Source organism: Musa acuminata, chromosome BXJ1-4 (genome assembly GCF_036884655.1).
Source record: "Musa acuminata AAA Group cultivar baxijiao chromosome BXJ1-4, Cavendish_Baxijiao_AAA, whole genome shotgun sequence".
Classification (NCBI taxonomy): Eukaryota; Viridiplantae; Streptophyta; class Magnoliopsida; order Zingiberales; family Musaceae; genus Musa; species Musa acuminata.
The window spans coordinates 38,757,616-38,771,479 of record NC_088330.1 but is presented as its reverse complement, the minus strand read 5'-3'; the positions used below and the strand labels follow the sequence as shown (position 1 = coordinate 38,771,479).

General features: G+C 39.3%; 2 protein-coding genes across 3 annotated transcripts; one reads left to right on the top strand and one right to left on the bottom strand.

Annotated features, from left to right (window-relative positions):
- Positions 1-1,799: 1,799 nt before the first annotated feature.
- LOC103982888 (arogenate dehydratase/prephenate dehydratase 2, chloroplastic) lies at positions 1,800-9,890 on the bottom strand. Its single transcript, XM_009399953.3, has 11 exons — positions 9,278-9,890; positions 6,518-6,582; positions 6,322-6,414; positions 6,039-6,239; positions 5,879-5,959; positions 5,715-5,810; positions 4,601-4,678; positions 4,429-4,518; positions 4,275-4,342; positions 3,842-3,923; positions 1,800-2,265 (listed from the first exon to the last, which is right to left on the bottom strand). Exons 1-11 carry the CDS (start codon positions 9,561-9,563, stop codon positions 2,209-2,211), a joined length of 1,197 nt encoding a protein of 398 aa, XP_009398228.2. The 5' UTR covers positions 9,564-9,890; the 3' UTR covers positions 1,800-2,208.
- Positions 9,891-10,928: 1,038 nt separating this feature from the next.
- Positions 10,929-13,864, top strand: LOC103983468 (transcription factor MYB97-like). Of its 2 annotated transcripts, none has more exons than XM_018824938.2 (3): positions 10,929-11,520; positions 11,615-12,341; positions 13,312-13,864. In XM_018824938.2, exons 1-3 carry the CDS (start codon positions 11,221-11,223, stop codon positions 13,569-13,571), a joined length of 1,287 nt encoding a protein of 428 aa, XP_018680483.2. In that variant the 5' UTR covers positions 10,929-11,220; the 3' UTR covers positions 13,572-13,864. The 2 variants fall into 2 exon arrangements, with proteins under 2 accessions (XP_018680483.2, XP_009398956.2); XM_009400681.3 differs by having other exon boundaries at positions 10,930-11,520; positions 13,300-13,864.

Below are 13,864 nucleotides of genomic sequence, written 5' to 3'. Positions count from 1 at the left end.
ACCAAAATCCTACTTTTATCAAGAACAGTGAAACTTGTTACATCAGTTTGATCAATCCATGAGGACTGGGAATTTCATGTTCATGAATTGTTCCATGAACACACTGAAACCTAATTGTTCCATGAGACAAAGTTAGATGTCGATGTGACAGCAGCTGGTTGCAACTAATGTCAAACATATGCATGTTAGAAGAGAAGGTGTGACCTGCAACTAAATTCTCAGCTACTCAATGCCCTCTCCAAGTGTTGTTAGGTAAGCTTCTTTCATTGGATGTCACAACCAAAACATTTTTCTTGCTAATAATGATCTGTATGAGTTTAGGTTTGATGATCCATCTAATCGATACTACTTTTCGAATAAAAATTTTAATGGATGACATAATTATCACGGAAAACACTAAACGTAAAATTGGAAGAAAACAACTTCTATTATTTTTTAAAATTAAAGTTATGAGACTTGAAACAATATAAATAGAAGCGTGAAACGTAGATTATTTTTGAACAACACATTGGTGCTCTTTGGCGAGTTACCGTCATTCTTTTGTCTCTTCCTTCTCTCTTTGATGTTGGAAACTTTATAAATAATAAACTTACCTCAACTAATAAAAATGTGAGAGATTAAGAAAGATACTGTGGGATCATTTTAACTAATTAAAATGATAGAGATAGAGAGGGAAGAAAACAAATATAGAATAGTATCTCTTTCTATCCAAACATGTTTTAGCGATTTTTTAAAGAAAAAATCTCTTTTTTAGGTTTTTCTCGAGAAATATTCTTCATTTTTAGAATTTTTAACAGTGCCCTTTTTTATACATAATACATAAAATACTTTTGATTTAATAGATTTTCCTTTTTTTGTCTTTCTTTTTTCATGGATCGATCTATGGGATGAATCGATGTAATTATAATGTTTTCACACTATGTTATAATATTTTAGTAATACTAAGAAAATACTGTAATGCAGTAAAAGAAAATGTAACATAATATCCTTATATAAATTTTATAAAAAATATTTTTTACTATATTATAGTTTTTTTCGGTATTGTTAAAACAAAGTAACATAGTATAACAATAATGTAATCGATTGGATTCACTCTACGAATCAATCCATAGGAAAAGAAAGGAAAGAGAGGGCAAAAGGTTAGGTGGTGTGGGGGTATTCCAAATATTAGATTAAAAAATATTGTTAAAAAATTCTAAAAATAAAGATATTTTCCGTCAAAAAAAAATCAAAAGCCTCTCTCTCTCTCTCTCTCTCTCTTTCTCTCTCTCTCTTCCTACCTATCTATTAATGCATCTACTGGTCTCAACCAAAACATTGTTCTTTTCCCTGGCTAGCTCGAGGACGAAGCTTCGAACTGGCGTCTTCCTTTGTCACAGTGGAGATTGATCGGTGACGAAACTTTTTGACCCTTCTCTTTGCACGATAGACCTGAATGTTCAGTACGATTTGGAGGGTTGTGTCGAGTAAATCTTCTGTTCATCCACATACGGAAGATCTACACCCAAATCTGATAACAATCAACGATTTGGACTTGTCTCCCACAGACATGTAAAGAATATGTGGATTGGCAGAGACCAACTTTTATCAGATCATGATCAGTGAAATAAGTGATTGCATTCGGCTTAATTGCAATGATCAGATTGGGTTGAGCACAAATATTACATTACTGAACAGAATCTTTAAAGCAGTAGAGTGCACAAACATTCCACCATTACTTTTCCTTTTTTTGTTGCTTGAAAGTTCAAAAATAAAAATAAAAATGAACATAAGCATGATGAAAAGACAACATATCAAAATTCAGGGATAAGAACAGTATAAATCAGTCTTAAAGAATTGTAATAGTTTCAGTCTGGATCTGATGTTCACAAACATATATTTTATACTTATTAATGAAAAACTACAAGATATAAAACTTGAGGTTTTCTAACAATCGCTATATGGCTATTGCCGAAAGAACAATGATGTTCATGTTCAATTATCAGCTGCTCTCATGCATGGATGATGTGCTTTTCTGAATCTTTCGGGCAGCAAAGAACTAAAAAGAACTTCAAACAAGTAAAATTTATCACCTAATGGAAATAGGATTCCAAATACTTTGACTCCTGGAGAACGCAAATGTTACAACCACACTTTCTTTTCATGGCTTTAGGTACATTCTCGATTTCAAGCTGCTAGGAAGAATCAAGCTGCAAGATGTCGACACAGTTACAGAGTTGTGTCCATTGGATAAGATCCAAGTACACGAAGGAAGGTCGCGAATTCCTGCACAGGCACATATTACAAAATAAGTACCGCTTGTGTCTTGTATTACATGGTTTAAGTCCAGAGTATCATATGAACCACGATAACTAATATTATTAAGCAATCATGATGTGGCATTAAGCACCTTTTTCTTAGGCATATCCAATCTAATTACCTTTTTATGAGTTCATTGGGATATTAAATATCCAATATTTATGGATAAAAACACAAAATTTAAATTGGTCATGGAATACACTTACACAAAACTTTAACAATTCTTAGGATGAAGAGAGGATCAGATTGATAAGTCCAAGCGCATGACTCATGCAAGTAGTTGCAGTTATGAACCATCACAAAGGGCGAATACCACATAATGTGCAAGAACTTGTACAACTTGAAATTTCAAAAGTAACATTAACCAACATTTTAGCTCCATGGACACTAAGCAGAAAAAGGACTGTGAAGTAGCAGGTTACTTTTTTCTTAAGTCCTATCTATAAAAGTCACAAATATGCTTAAGCTACCACATGTCACTCGCTAAAAGCTAAAACAACAGTTAATTATTACTCATAAGAAGGATTCCAGATTTTGAACCAAGATGCCTTATCATCTAAGCTTACAAGAGCAAGGTTGAGTTTCAAAACAAAGAGCAAAGAAAAAAAAACTGTCGAAAGGTCAATGGAATAGAAAGAAGCAGTCAGGTCAATTCTCCTTGCAGCCATTTAGGATCATCATATACAGAAATGGAAAACAATGTTGAACAAGAATGACAGATTGACAGTTATAGCATTAGTAAAATCTTGACAGTTATAGCATTAGTAAAACAATGTTAATAAGAATGACAGATTGACAGTTATAGCATTAGTAAAATCTTGCTTCATAGATATTGAGTATCAACCTAGGTTCCTTAATGTTAGGGCAGTTAAAAAAAGGAGTCAAAGGTACTCCAAAGATTTTGCAGCTAAGATTAACAGGTAGAAACTGTTTCTAGGTCAATATGAGCATCGAAAAGGCAGTTACTTTTTGATACTTGACAGTACAAAAAGTTTGTACCTTGCTGTACATTACATAAAGGTTTTTGTTGCTAATTATCATTTCTCTAAAAATCTTGTTGAACCCTTAACTGAGTTTTGCAGGAACCTTTTGAAGTTTGAAGGACGAATATCTCTGTATAAATTAATTGGCAATTAGTGGTACTATTCTCATGATTATATATATATATATGTGTGTGTGTGTATGTGTGTATTTGTATATATATGTATGTACATATATACATGTATACATATACATATGTATATATGTATGTATACATATACATATGTATACATGTATGTATACATATGTATATGCATATGTATGTATACATATGTATATGCATATGTATATACATATATATGTATACATATTTATACATATATATACATATATATATATATATATTCCTGATATGAACATTCCTGACAAGTAGTCAAGATCCTGCAGCACGAATAGAAGTTAATAAGCAAGATACTGTTGAGTCTTTCTGAAAGTTTCAATATCGAAAGAACATTACATTTCAATATCTAATAAACATTACAATAAAGAGAAATAAACTAACCTGGAGGTTGGACAAAGCACTCTGTGCACGAGGCTCAGCCATGGATGCTTCAAAATCAATATAGAATAGATAATCAAAGTACCTGAAAACAAAAACCATCATTTAAGTAGCATATAGGAGTTAACTCAAAAGAACCAAGCATAAATATCTCTGCAGTGCAAAATTATACTTTGATATTAAGAAATCAAGGTTGCTAATGTGCATCCCATGTTATAATGTGTCGCAATGTGTATGCTAGTTTGCATGGTTCCCATGGGCTATGCAAACCCAATGTTGTTTAGATAGGCCCTTGAGACAGTACTAGACCAAGTGTGGGCATAAGTCAGAAAAATTGGCATATGCAACCTTTGAAAAAATCACAATAAGAATACAAGCAGTATAAAAATGGGCATGCACTTGGATGAAAAGAAATTAAAAAAACTGACATTCTTACTTGGCTGTACCATGGTTCAGGTCATCAACAACCCTAAGAGGGTTATTCCTTTGGGGCCTGCTCTCAATCTAAAGTTGATCAACAAATTATCAATTTGATGAAAAAAATAGTTGTTACTGTAAAGGCTGAAAGTTAGATTACTTTATTTAGATACCTTTGTCAAATTTATCTTCCTCAGAGCAAAAACCCCCAGTGCTTTGAATAATACTCCAGGACCTTCTTCAAGAGTGAACACTATGCTAGTCTGAAACAATTTGTGAAAAACTTCCCTTCACATTCTTTTATATAAAATTGCATTAAAACATGGCAGCATGTCAGTATAATACCTTAAAGGGCCTATCAGTCCTGGGAAGTATAGGTTCACGAGCAAGAACAAGACACCTTAAAACATTTTTTGGGACATCCTGTCATTACTACAGATGATCAGAATCTGAGTACTGAAAACAGACCAAAAAGATTCAAATGCTGCAGTCCTACTATGGTAAAAGGTTTGAGAATCCTTGACTGTCAGAATTACATTCAACGAATAGTTGTCTGTCAATACAACATTTGTCAGAGAACATCATGCACTGATAGCTTCAGTAAACAAATTTGTATCAGTCAAGATTCCTTATGGCTTTATCATGGATGGAACCTCATCAGATGGACTAAATTAAGCTATACGGTATTCTACAGATAAGTCAGTTGCTACATCAGCTTATTTATGTATTTCAACGTATTAAAGTAACTTTTTCATGAAAAATTAGAATTGGTGCATGACCAATGTAAAGATGTTCCAGTGTTTCAACAATTTGATAGTGATTTGTATTATAAACATTCAACATTCTTTTAGTCAATGTCAGTGTCCTGTGTCTAGACAGTTGTTTAAACATGTAAAGCGCCAGGACCGGAACCATGTTTTACCATTTTCTTTGTTCAATGTAAAACAGTCACCATGGTTTTTGGTAGAATATGAAACTCTATGACAGTGATTGAAATGACAATAAGCCACCACGTTTTTTTTATCAATATCAAACCTGCTTCACCAGAATTGGCCAAACATGTAAAGCTCCAAGACTGAAACCATGTCAAAAATACAAAAACAGTATGATGGTATATAATTAGTAACTGGAGCACTTATTTAACAGAAAAGAAATTAAATAGATAAAGTTGGGAGAGCAACATACTAAATATTTCTAATGTTAGTTATAAATAATATCATGGTGATTTACTTGGAGCATGCAGCTACAGTGACAACCAAACTTAAAATGAAAAAAAAAAAAGTTTAGTTCTATTCCAAATCCCACAAAGCCCATAGAACATGAGAAGCAGCAAATGATCATGATATACTTGAGATATTTTCAAATCTATGCTAACCACAACTGCATTTCAATTTAGACAAAAGGCGTCATGCAAGGAAAAGATCTACCACACTAATATTAATCAGATAAAAACTATTGCCTGCACATTTTCCTCAAGTATATGAAGCCCATAGATGTCTGCAGCTCGGGCACTTGCAATTGCTCCTGCATCCCTTAAACCTTTTAAAGCTATCAGCTGTAAAGAGGTTTAGAATGATCAAACTTTAGCTCTTGAGGCATAGAAATACAAATTCTATTAGCTACCTGAGCAGCACCAGCAGTATCATCGACACTTTCTCGAATAACACCCAATTTGCTCAATGCAATTCCACATTGGCCAAGTGCCTGCAGATGATGAAGTTATTGATAAAAGCAAAAAATAATTAGTAGTGATAAGTAGATAGACACATAGCTATACATAAACCTGTGGGTGGCTTAATACGCGTTTCAACTCATCCTTCTTCACACCCGGTAAAGCTAAAAGACAGTGGTTGACAGACAACTGCACCTCACCCACAATGTGCAAATTATGGCATAGAAGCAAATCATAATTCCGATGAATGCTTCCATCCATTGAATTCTCAATTGGAAGAACTGCTTTATCGACTAACCAAAGTTCTACAGCCTGTAAATGAAAAAGAATGCTTAAAGATCACATGCTTTGATGTTCGATTGATTAGTCCACCTCAGATGATATCTTACTGAACCTTGAATGCAACCTCAAACTGTTCACATGGAACAGCTTCACACTGTGGGTATGCTTTCAGGGCAGCGGCCTCGCTGAATGCACCAGGTAAACCCTATTCAGAAGAGCCAAGAAGAATAAACTTTGTTCATGATTACTGCAGGTGATCACCTTTAACATAAAATCATAATATGGTTGTACAACCAAACAGCCTATACCTGATATGCTACACGTACTTTAGATCCTTTCTCAGTAACAGAGAGATCAGTCAATGACAATGGCTCTGCAAATTGAAAGCATTTCATTCACCAGACGGAAAATACTGCCACAAGTGTAGACCATCTTAAAACTTGAAGTAAGATAAATCTTGTCTTGATTATACCACAAGTTGCAATAAAGACTAAAAAGATCAGACGATAATAACAATCAAAAGAGGGTTGTATAAAAAGGGTGACCGTTCGCACCACGATAAGGTTGCTCCAATCCACGTGTGAAGGATATGTGTCGTGTGAACAACCTTTGTATGTAGGATTAAGTCTACATATATTGATCCTCCCCAGACCTTAATATTGACTAAAGGCTCATGCATCGACACTCCCAAGCATCATGCAAAGTCAAGTCTGCAAGAACCAGCATGGCTAGTGTGCATAGTTGCTCTTTCCCCATCAGTAGCTCAAGCAAAAGCTAAGTTAAAAATTATTAATATGTTTTACTGCATATAATGTTTTGTCTCCATGCTTTATTTTATTCATTGTATGTCTAACTAGAACATCATGGAATGGGGAATGTGTGTGTGTACTTTATTTTAGCATGGTGTGGCTCCATTTTGTTCTGTTAGCACATTACTGTGTGGATAGGGAAACCAAAAGTTCATCAAGCTATGGCATGGAGCACGTCAGCTTTCTAGCTTGGCACATCTGCTGTACCCATGCTGACACATGTTATTTGGCATGCTAATCCTTGATTCGTGGTATTTCCATAAAAAAGAATAGAAAAAAAAAATTTATGTTGTCCTCTAGTCTTTATGTAGAGGTAAGACTGGGATGCTTAAGAGTTGAGACATCCTGATAACTGGGATGCTCCTTTTCTCTTCTCTCACTTTTTTAATGGAAGTTGAAGATTTTATCCAAAATTTCAAATCATTAGCAGCTCCATATCAAACACTAACTAGTACCTTCTCTATATCATTAATCATCTTATAGGTGTACTAATGCCCTAAATTTATTTATTGTTTGTTTAGAAAAAACAACTCTCATCTTTGATGCCAGTTTACTGAGTGATCATTAATGAATCTTTAACCTCTACAGAAACCACCTGCCAGTTGGCCTTGTTTCACATGGAGCAAGTCCTAAAACTCTACATTCTTTCTTCAGTAATTTGCTCCTAAACAGTTTTAAATTTCAAGGGTAATTAGGAAAATAAAAATGCAGAAGTTTGTACTGCTTTTCTATGAATATGCCAAGAATATAGACCATAAAGGATCATGGTAACTATAACTACAATAAATCATGTTAGAATCAAGGAAGTCAATGGTCCAGAACAAGAACCTTCCATGGTAGCACTTCCAGCAACAGTTGCAATCTGGGACCATTATGGATCAACTTGAAAAGCACTAATCTACATGAAATGTAAATGAGGATAAAAAGTTTGAGAATGGTCATCAATCACAACCCCTTCACCCAAGGTATATGAAACTCGGATATGACAGGCAAGAGAATAAGTTATACGTAACAAAAATGATACAGATATGACAAAAGGAAGTTCTGGCTTGACCACCATTTATGGAAACATGAGCTTCTATACATTTCAGATATAGGGGACATACATTGTGTGTATATATATGTGTGTGTGTGCCATTTTAATCTCCATTCAATACCACCGAAAGAGCTTTTTTTTGTGTCGTTATTATTTGAATACACAGGTTGCCCAAATATTTAATCCAGGTTGTCTATCAAACCTTTAGTTTTTTCTTTAAGAGACCAAGAGATTACCACGCATGGTGCCATAGGCTACCAGTTTATGTGCATAGTTGCTGGTAATGGTGTGTGAATTTCACTATCACTCGCCACATGTGTTGAGTGTGCCAATAGTTAGTTAAAATAAGACCAAAAAAATTATTGGTTGCTATCGTCCAATGCGGCCCCATGCCTAAGTCACCATGGAATTAGATCATGGATGGCCATATCACAAACTCTACCCAAATGTGAAACTGCCAAGAAGACTACAAATTATGAGACTCCTTTTTTCTATTTAGGTTAGGAAAGAATGAGAGACATTTATCTTTCTATTACTTCTTGATAGTCCTACTTATAAATCCAGCCGATTAAACCCTAAAAAGGAAACCTATATAGCATTTGCACTATCCTATTAACCAGTGTTTGTAACACCATTATCTACTTATAAATGTAGTTATTAATTTGCCCATCAAAGCTGAATCTGTCTCTCCAAGAGCTCTTGTACAAAAATAGAGATCATATGTTGAAAAACATTTAAAACAAAAATCAAAACCCATTAAGAACAATAAAATCAGTAGAAACTCTCTTCTTTGTCTAAAACCAAAAACATAATCTCTTGCCAGAAGGTGTCTTCTTACTACATGAAAACCGTTTCCTAGACACATCCAAAGCAATAAAAACAAAACCAATGTCCTTACCAATAGTCACGCAAATTCACGAGAAAAATCAGAATTTTGTGCCATTATGTCAGAAAAATGCAATATGACTAATCTGAAGAAACGGGGGGCAAGTGAGCGGTGGATCGTAAAATCAAAATTTTGTTACGGCACAAGAGATCCATCTAATTTTATCCAAACATCTGATCAGGAAAGTTCTATTTCACTTACTAATGTTCACAGCGATAAAGAAGCCATGACCAAAACAGTAATAATAAATGCTACATCAGGTTTCCAAGTATGTAGACACATTAAAACCATAACCAGACCAAATCGGCAAGATTTAACGCCAAGAAAGAACTTATACTTGGAAGCAAACCCGAATCGCGACCCCATTTTCTCGATTCCTCGACCGCCTGGTCCGCCGACAACCGAGAAGGCGGCGCCGGCACCGGTGCCGCTGACGGAGACAAGTTGTCATCTTCCACGGGCTTCAGACAGACACCGACACAACGCAATCTCCCGCCCCTCGCCCCCTCCCGTCTCCAATCCGGAGCCGCGAAGTTCGGCGGAGCCCTCCACCCCACATGATGGCGACCGCAACGGGCACCGCCATGACCAGCGGTTGCCGCTGCCAGGGACTGGGAAGCCATCCTCTGTTCCCCAATTCAGAGCCCACGAAGGCCGAATCAGCGCATTTCGGATCAAGAAGTGGGGAAGACAGGGCTTTTTCCACGGCGGAGAAGAGAGTTAGGTGGGATCGTTGGCAGCGGGTAGGTATCAAGAGAAGGGAGCAGGGGAACCAAAAATGGCGTCCTTGGGTGGGACGGAAGACCAGCGACGATATGCGTCGCTCTACGTGTAATTTAGCGGTGAAGTCATTGCTGAGAGTCCATAAAGCCGAGCGGCGACTTTGATCTCTTTACATCAAATCCATTGGGGAAGGATAGGTCACTCCTTAGTAGCAGTTTTTTTGACTCTTTCTCTTTCAGTGTCGTACTCGTCCTAAGGACTTGATCAATGGATATAGATCTGCATGTACGTAGAATGGACGGTAGCAGGCAAATCCGGCAGGGCAGAGTCACCCGCGACGTGTTCCCAGGGTGACGTAGCAGGCCCGGCAAATTTTCCAGGGTGATCCATTTAGCGTCGCATTGGTGGGCTCTAATCGTGGGCCACGGCAGCTTCAAATTGTGAGCCAAGTATTTACTCCTGCATCTATCCTTCTCAGTATAAGCTAAGCATATATTATTCCTTCAAATAAATAAATATTATACTTGTAAATTAAAAGTTTAATTTACATTAATATGCTTCTTCAACTCAAACAAACTTCTCGTGAAGCACATAATTAATTATATATTTTTTGCTGTAATTAAAAAAATATTTTTCCTAATGCTTATTTCGAAGGCAGTGCTAATAATAACTGTTACCGTTAAGTTTAATCATTTATAACCCAATAATGATGATCCATTGTAACTTCAACAAAACAAACTAAGAGACCAAGCTAAACTAATTACTGTTGTAGTGGATTACTAAGACAATTTTAAGACAGACGGATATGATGATGATGATGATGATGAGGGAGTGGGTGGTGGTGGGGGAAAGCTAAGGGAGGAGGCGAAGGCAGGCGTGTTAAGCTAACAGCACCGAGGGGTGGCGGAGGCGGAGGCGGAGCACCACGTGTGAGGCCACCCGGGGGGTACGCGGACCGATCTCCATGCTTCACCTCTCCCCGCAATTATTCCCTTAATTACTTACTAATTATATATTTAATTAATCCATAACGACATGAAATATAAATATCCCTCCCTCCCAATCTGCACATTCATCGACCCACTGCGCCACCGCGTCCGTCTCGGCCACTCACAGTTTCTTACGCCTCTCTGTATCGACTTCTCTTGGGAAGCGGCCCCACCTCCTGCCCTGGACCCCAGTCACATACTCGGCTCCGAAACCCACCGCCACCACTCGCTCCCTTCGAATCGCAACGCCACCATCTCCCTTTCTTCCACCTCGAGCAATAAAAACATCTCCATCCCCCCTCATTTCCCTGTCCTGGAGAAGAACCGAGGGAGAGATTTCGTTGTGTTCTTCTCTCCTTTTATCTACAAATTAGAAAAAGGAGAAGAAGCTGTGTTTATGCCTCTCGATTAGCTTTGCTTTGTCTTTTTCGTCGCTTAGTTTATTGTAATTATATTGCGTATATATAAACGACAAGTAGGAGGAGGGGGAGGTTGGTAGTGTATGTGAGAAGGAGAGGGAGAGGGGGAGGAGAAGCGAAGAGAAGGCGAAGCGTAGGAAGAAGAAGGCATGAAGGCCGAGGAAGGAGAAAGAGGAGGGAAGAAGGCGGAAAGGGGGCTGAAGAAGGGGCCGTGGACGCCGGCGGAGGACGCGATCCTGGTGGAGCATGTGAGGCGGCACGGGGAGGGGAACTGGAATGCGGTGCAGCGGCACAGCGGGCTGGCGCGCTGCGGCAAGAGCTGCCGCCTCCGTTGGGCCAACCACCTCCGCCCCAACCTCAAGAAGGGATCCTTCACACCCGACGAGGAGCTCCTCATCCTTCGCCTCCACGCCCAGCTCGGCAATAAATGGGCGCGCATGGCCGCTCAGGTACGTCTCCTCTCCTCCCTGTTACGGTGGCTGTTCTTCTCGTGCAAAATTTGATCTCTTTCTCCTACTCGTTCTTTTTCTCTGATCCTGCCAGCTCCCGGGAAGGACGGACAATGAGATTAAGAACTACTGGAACACCCGCCTCAAGCGCCGGCAGCGCGCCGGCCTTCCCATCTACCCGCCGGAGCTGCAAGAGGCCGTCGGATTCGATCACCAGCTGAAGCAACAGGCTTCGACGTTGCTCCGGACGCCGCCGCCGCTGCCACCTCCGCCTTCCGCCGCGGAGTTCAGCGCCCGGCTCCCCTCCTTGCGGCCAGCCCCGTTGCTGGATCCCGCCATTTTTCGGCCTTCGTCGGGGATGACTCTGCCTCCCCTCCCGCAAAATCTGTTCTCCTGTCACCTCGGTTTTGGATTCCCGCTCTCGCCCGCCTCGCCGCCGCCGACGCCAACCTCTCTTTTTCAGCCGCAGCAGCAGCTTGGGCCGGGAAATTATGAAGTAAGTCGGCCGCAGCGGCTGCCGCCGGTGCCGTGGCCAACGATGGCGAAAATGGAGCTCCCTTCATGCCAATTGTTCCCGGAACCCGTCGGAGGCCGCGACGGTCTTACCAGCAGCGGCCTGCTCGAGGCTCTGCTGCAGGACGCCCATGTCCCCGAGGATATGAAGCTCGGGGAGCTCTTGGCACTGCCAACCGTCGGCGAGCAGGAAGCGGTGTGGGAGCACGTCTTCTTCGGCGGCGATAGCAGCGAAGCCATCAAGGAGACTTCTCAAGGCTGCTCCTTGGGATCCGCCACGAAGTTGGAAGGCTTGGATTGCGACATGGGTGAGTTCTATCGAACTAATCCTCTTGTTTCCGTTCCATGTGTTGGTAGTCTCTGCATTAGAACTACTAATATGAGATAACATGATTGAGACAGAAGCACTGCATCAGAATAGAACTCAGAATCTGTCCACTTAGTTTCATCAAATTTATCTTCCTCCATTAGCAGTAGAATTATATGAGCTAAGTATGAAATTTAGGACTTCTTAGAGTAATTCTTAACACTCTTAAATCTTTCTATCCGTGAGAAGCAGAGATGTATTGTTGTTGTGATTCTTTTCCTCTCCTTTTTCTTATATGAAAACTTGTCTGCAATTTAATCTTTTATTCTTTCGAATTCTGTCGTTTTGGATGCATCTGTGTAGTTTGTTAAAGGGTATGAATAAATGCCAAAATAAAAGAAAAAAAGTGACCCGGCACGCACGAGGTTCTTGCCAATGTAGGATCACAGACAAATCTCTAAAGACCATTTCCACTCCAACCCTCATCATATGTAGTGTAAAATTTGATCCTCTTCATGGGGGCTCCTCAAGCTTTTCTCTGTCAAATCTCTTTTAGAAAGATTCTCTTTTGGGCAGACACGGATGGCATTGTAGTGGGCTGACTGTTTTTTGTTCTCTTCATCAAGCTTTTCCTTCTCAATTTTCTCTCTCCGCATCCCTTGTTTCTAATTCTTCAGTTCTTTCTGTGTATCTGACTGAAGCTTTCCTCATGCTTTTGTGTTGATTTCACTAACTCATGAACATCCATTTTGGCCACTGCTATTAGAATCTCAAAAGGAATTCAAATTTTACATGGCTAGACTACATTCTCCTCTATATAAATGAGATGTCTGTTCTCACGAGTCTTTCCTTTTTCTTCTATAATTTCTATTCTTCATCTGAAAAAGCTTTGATTGTAAAGTTCTGATTGCATTTTGTGTTCTAACTTATACTATTTGTGCTGCATTACCAATGGCTAGCCCTTCTAGCAGGATCCAAGAATAAGAGTGAACCACGGTGCGATGCCAACACCGAGCAAGACGATATATCTGCACTCCTCGACATCCCGGCACCACCAGTGTCGATGATCCCTGAATGGTGCAATACCGACAGCACAGAGTCACCGGCCATGGTGGGCAACGAAACAGGGCTCGACATACATCAGTTGGCTTCTCCCGTCTCCATCGCATCCTCAGACCACGACTGGAATATCAGTTCATGGCCATGGAACAACATGCCAGGAATCTGTTGAAGACCTACATATTGATGACCATCAGCTTCTAAAGGTCACTCACTTTAGTCTGCTGTATGAGTCCATAGAGAACTTATCTTGAAGGCTTGTAATTAAATGCATTAGACTGCATGCTATGTATGAACGTCTACCCAGTTGTCATGTTGGAGGGTAAGTAGTATCTCTATGTTCCTTTTCTTTTTCTTCTCCCATTGTGCACTATAACCAGTAGGAACTCCCACCCACTGAATAAGTAATGCATGGGTGATTTGTTCTTAAATCCAATGCACTGTAATTACCATCTTGTGTTGACA

Coding starts and splice junctions, on each gene's coding strand:
- LOC103983468 (XM_009400681.3), top strand. CDS start 11,221: ATGAAGGCCGAGGAAGGAGAAAGAGGAGGGAAGAAGGCGGAAAGGGGG. Junction 11,521..11,614: donor GGGCGCGCATGGCCGCTCAG/GTACGTCTCCTC, acceptor TGATCCTGCCAG/CTCCCGGGAAGGACGGACAA. Junction 12,342..13,299: donor AGGCTTGGATTGCGACATGG/GTGAGTTCTATC, acceptor ACCAATGGCTAG/CCCTTCTAGCAGGATCCAAG.
- LOC103982888 (XM_009399953.3), bottom strand. CDS start 9,563: ATGGCTTCCCAGTCCCTGGCAGCGGCAACCGCTGGTCATGGCGGTGCC. Junction 6,240..6,321: donor AGTTTGAGGTTGCATTCAAG/GTTCAGTAAGAT, acceptor TTTCATTTACAG/GCTGTAGAACTTTGGTTAGT. Junction 5,811..5,878: donor ATACTGCTGGTGCTGCTCAG/GTAGCTAATAGA, acceptor ACCTCTTTACAG/CTGATAGCTTTAAAAGGTTT.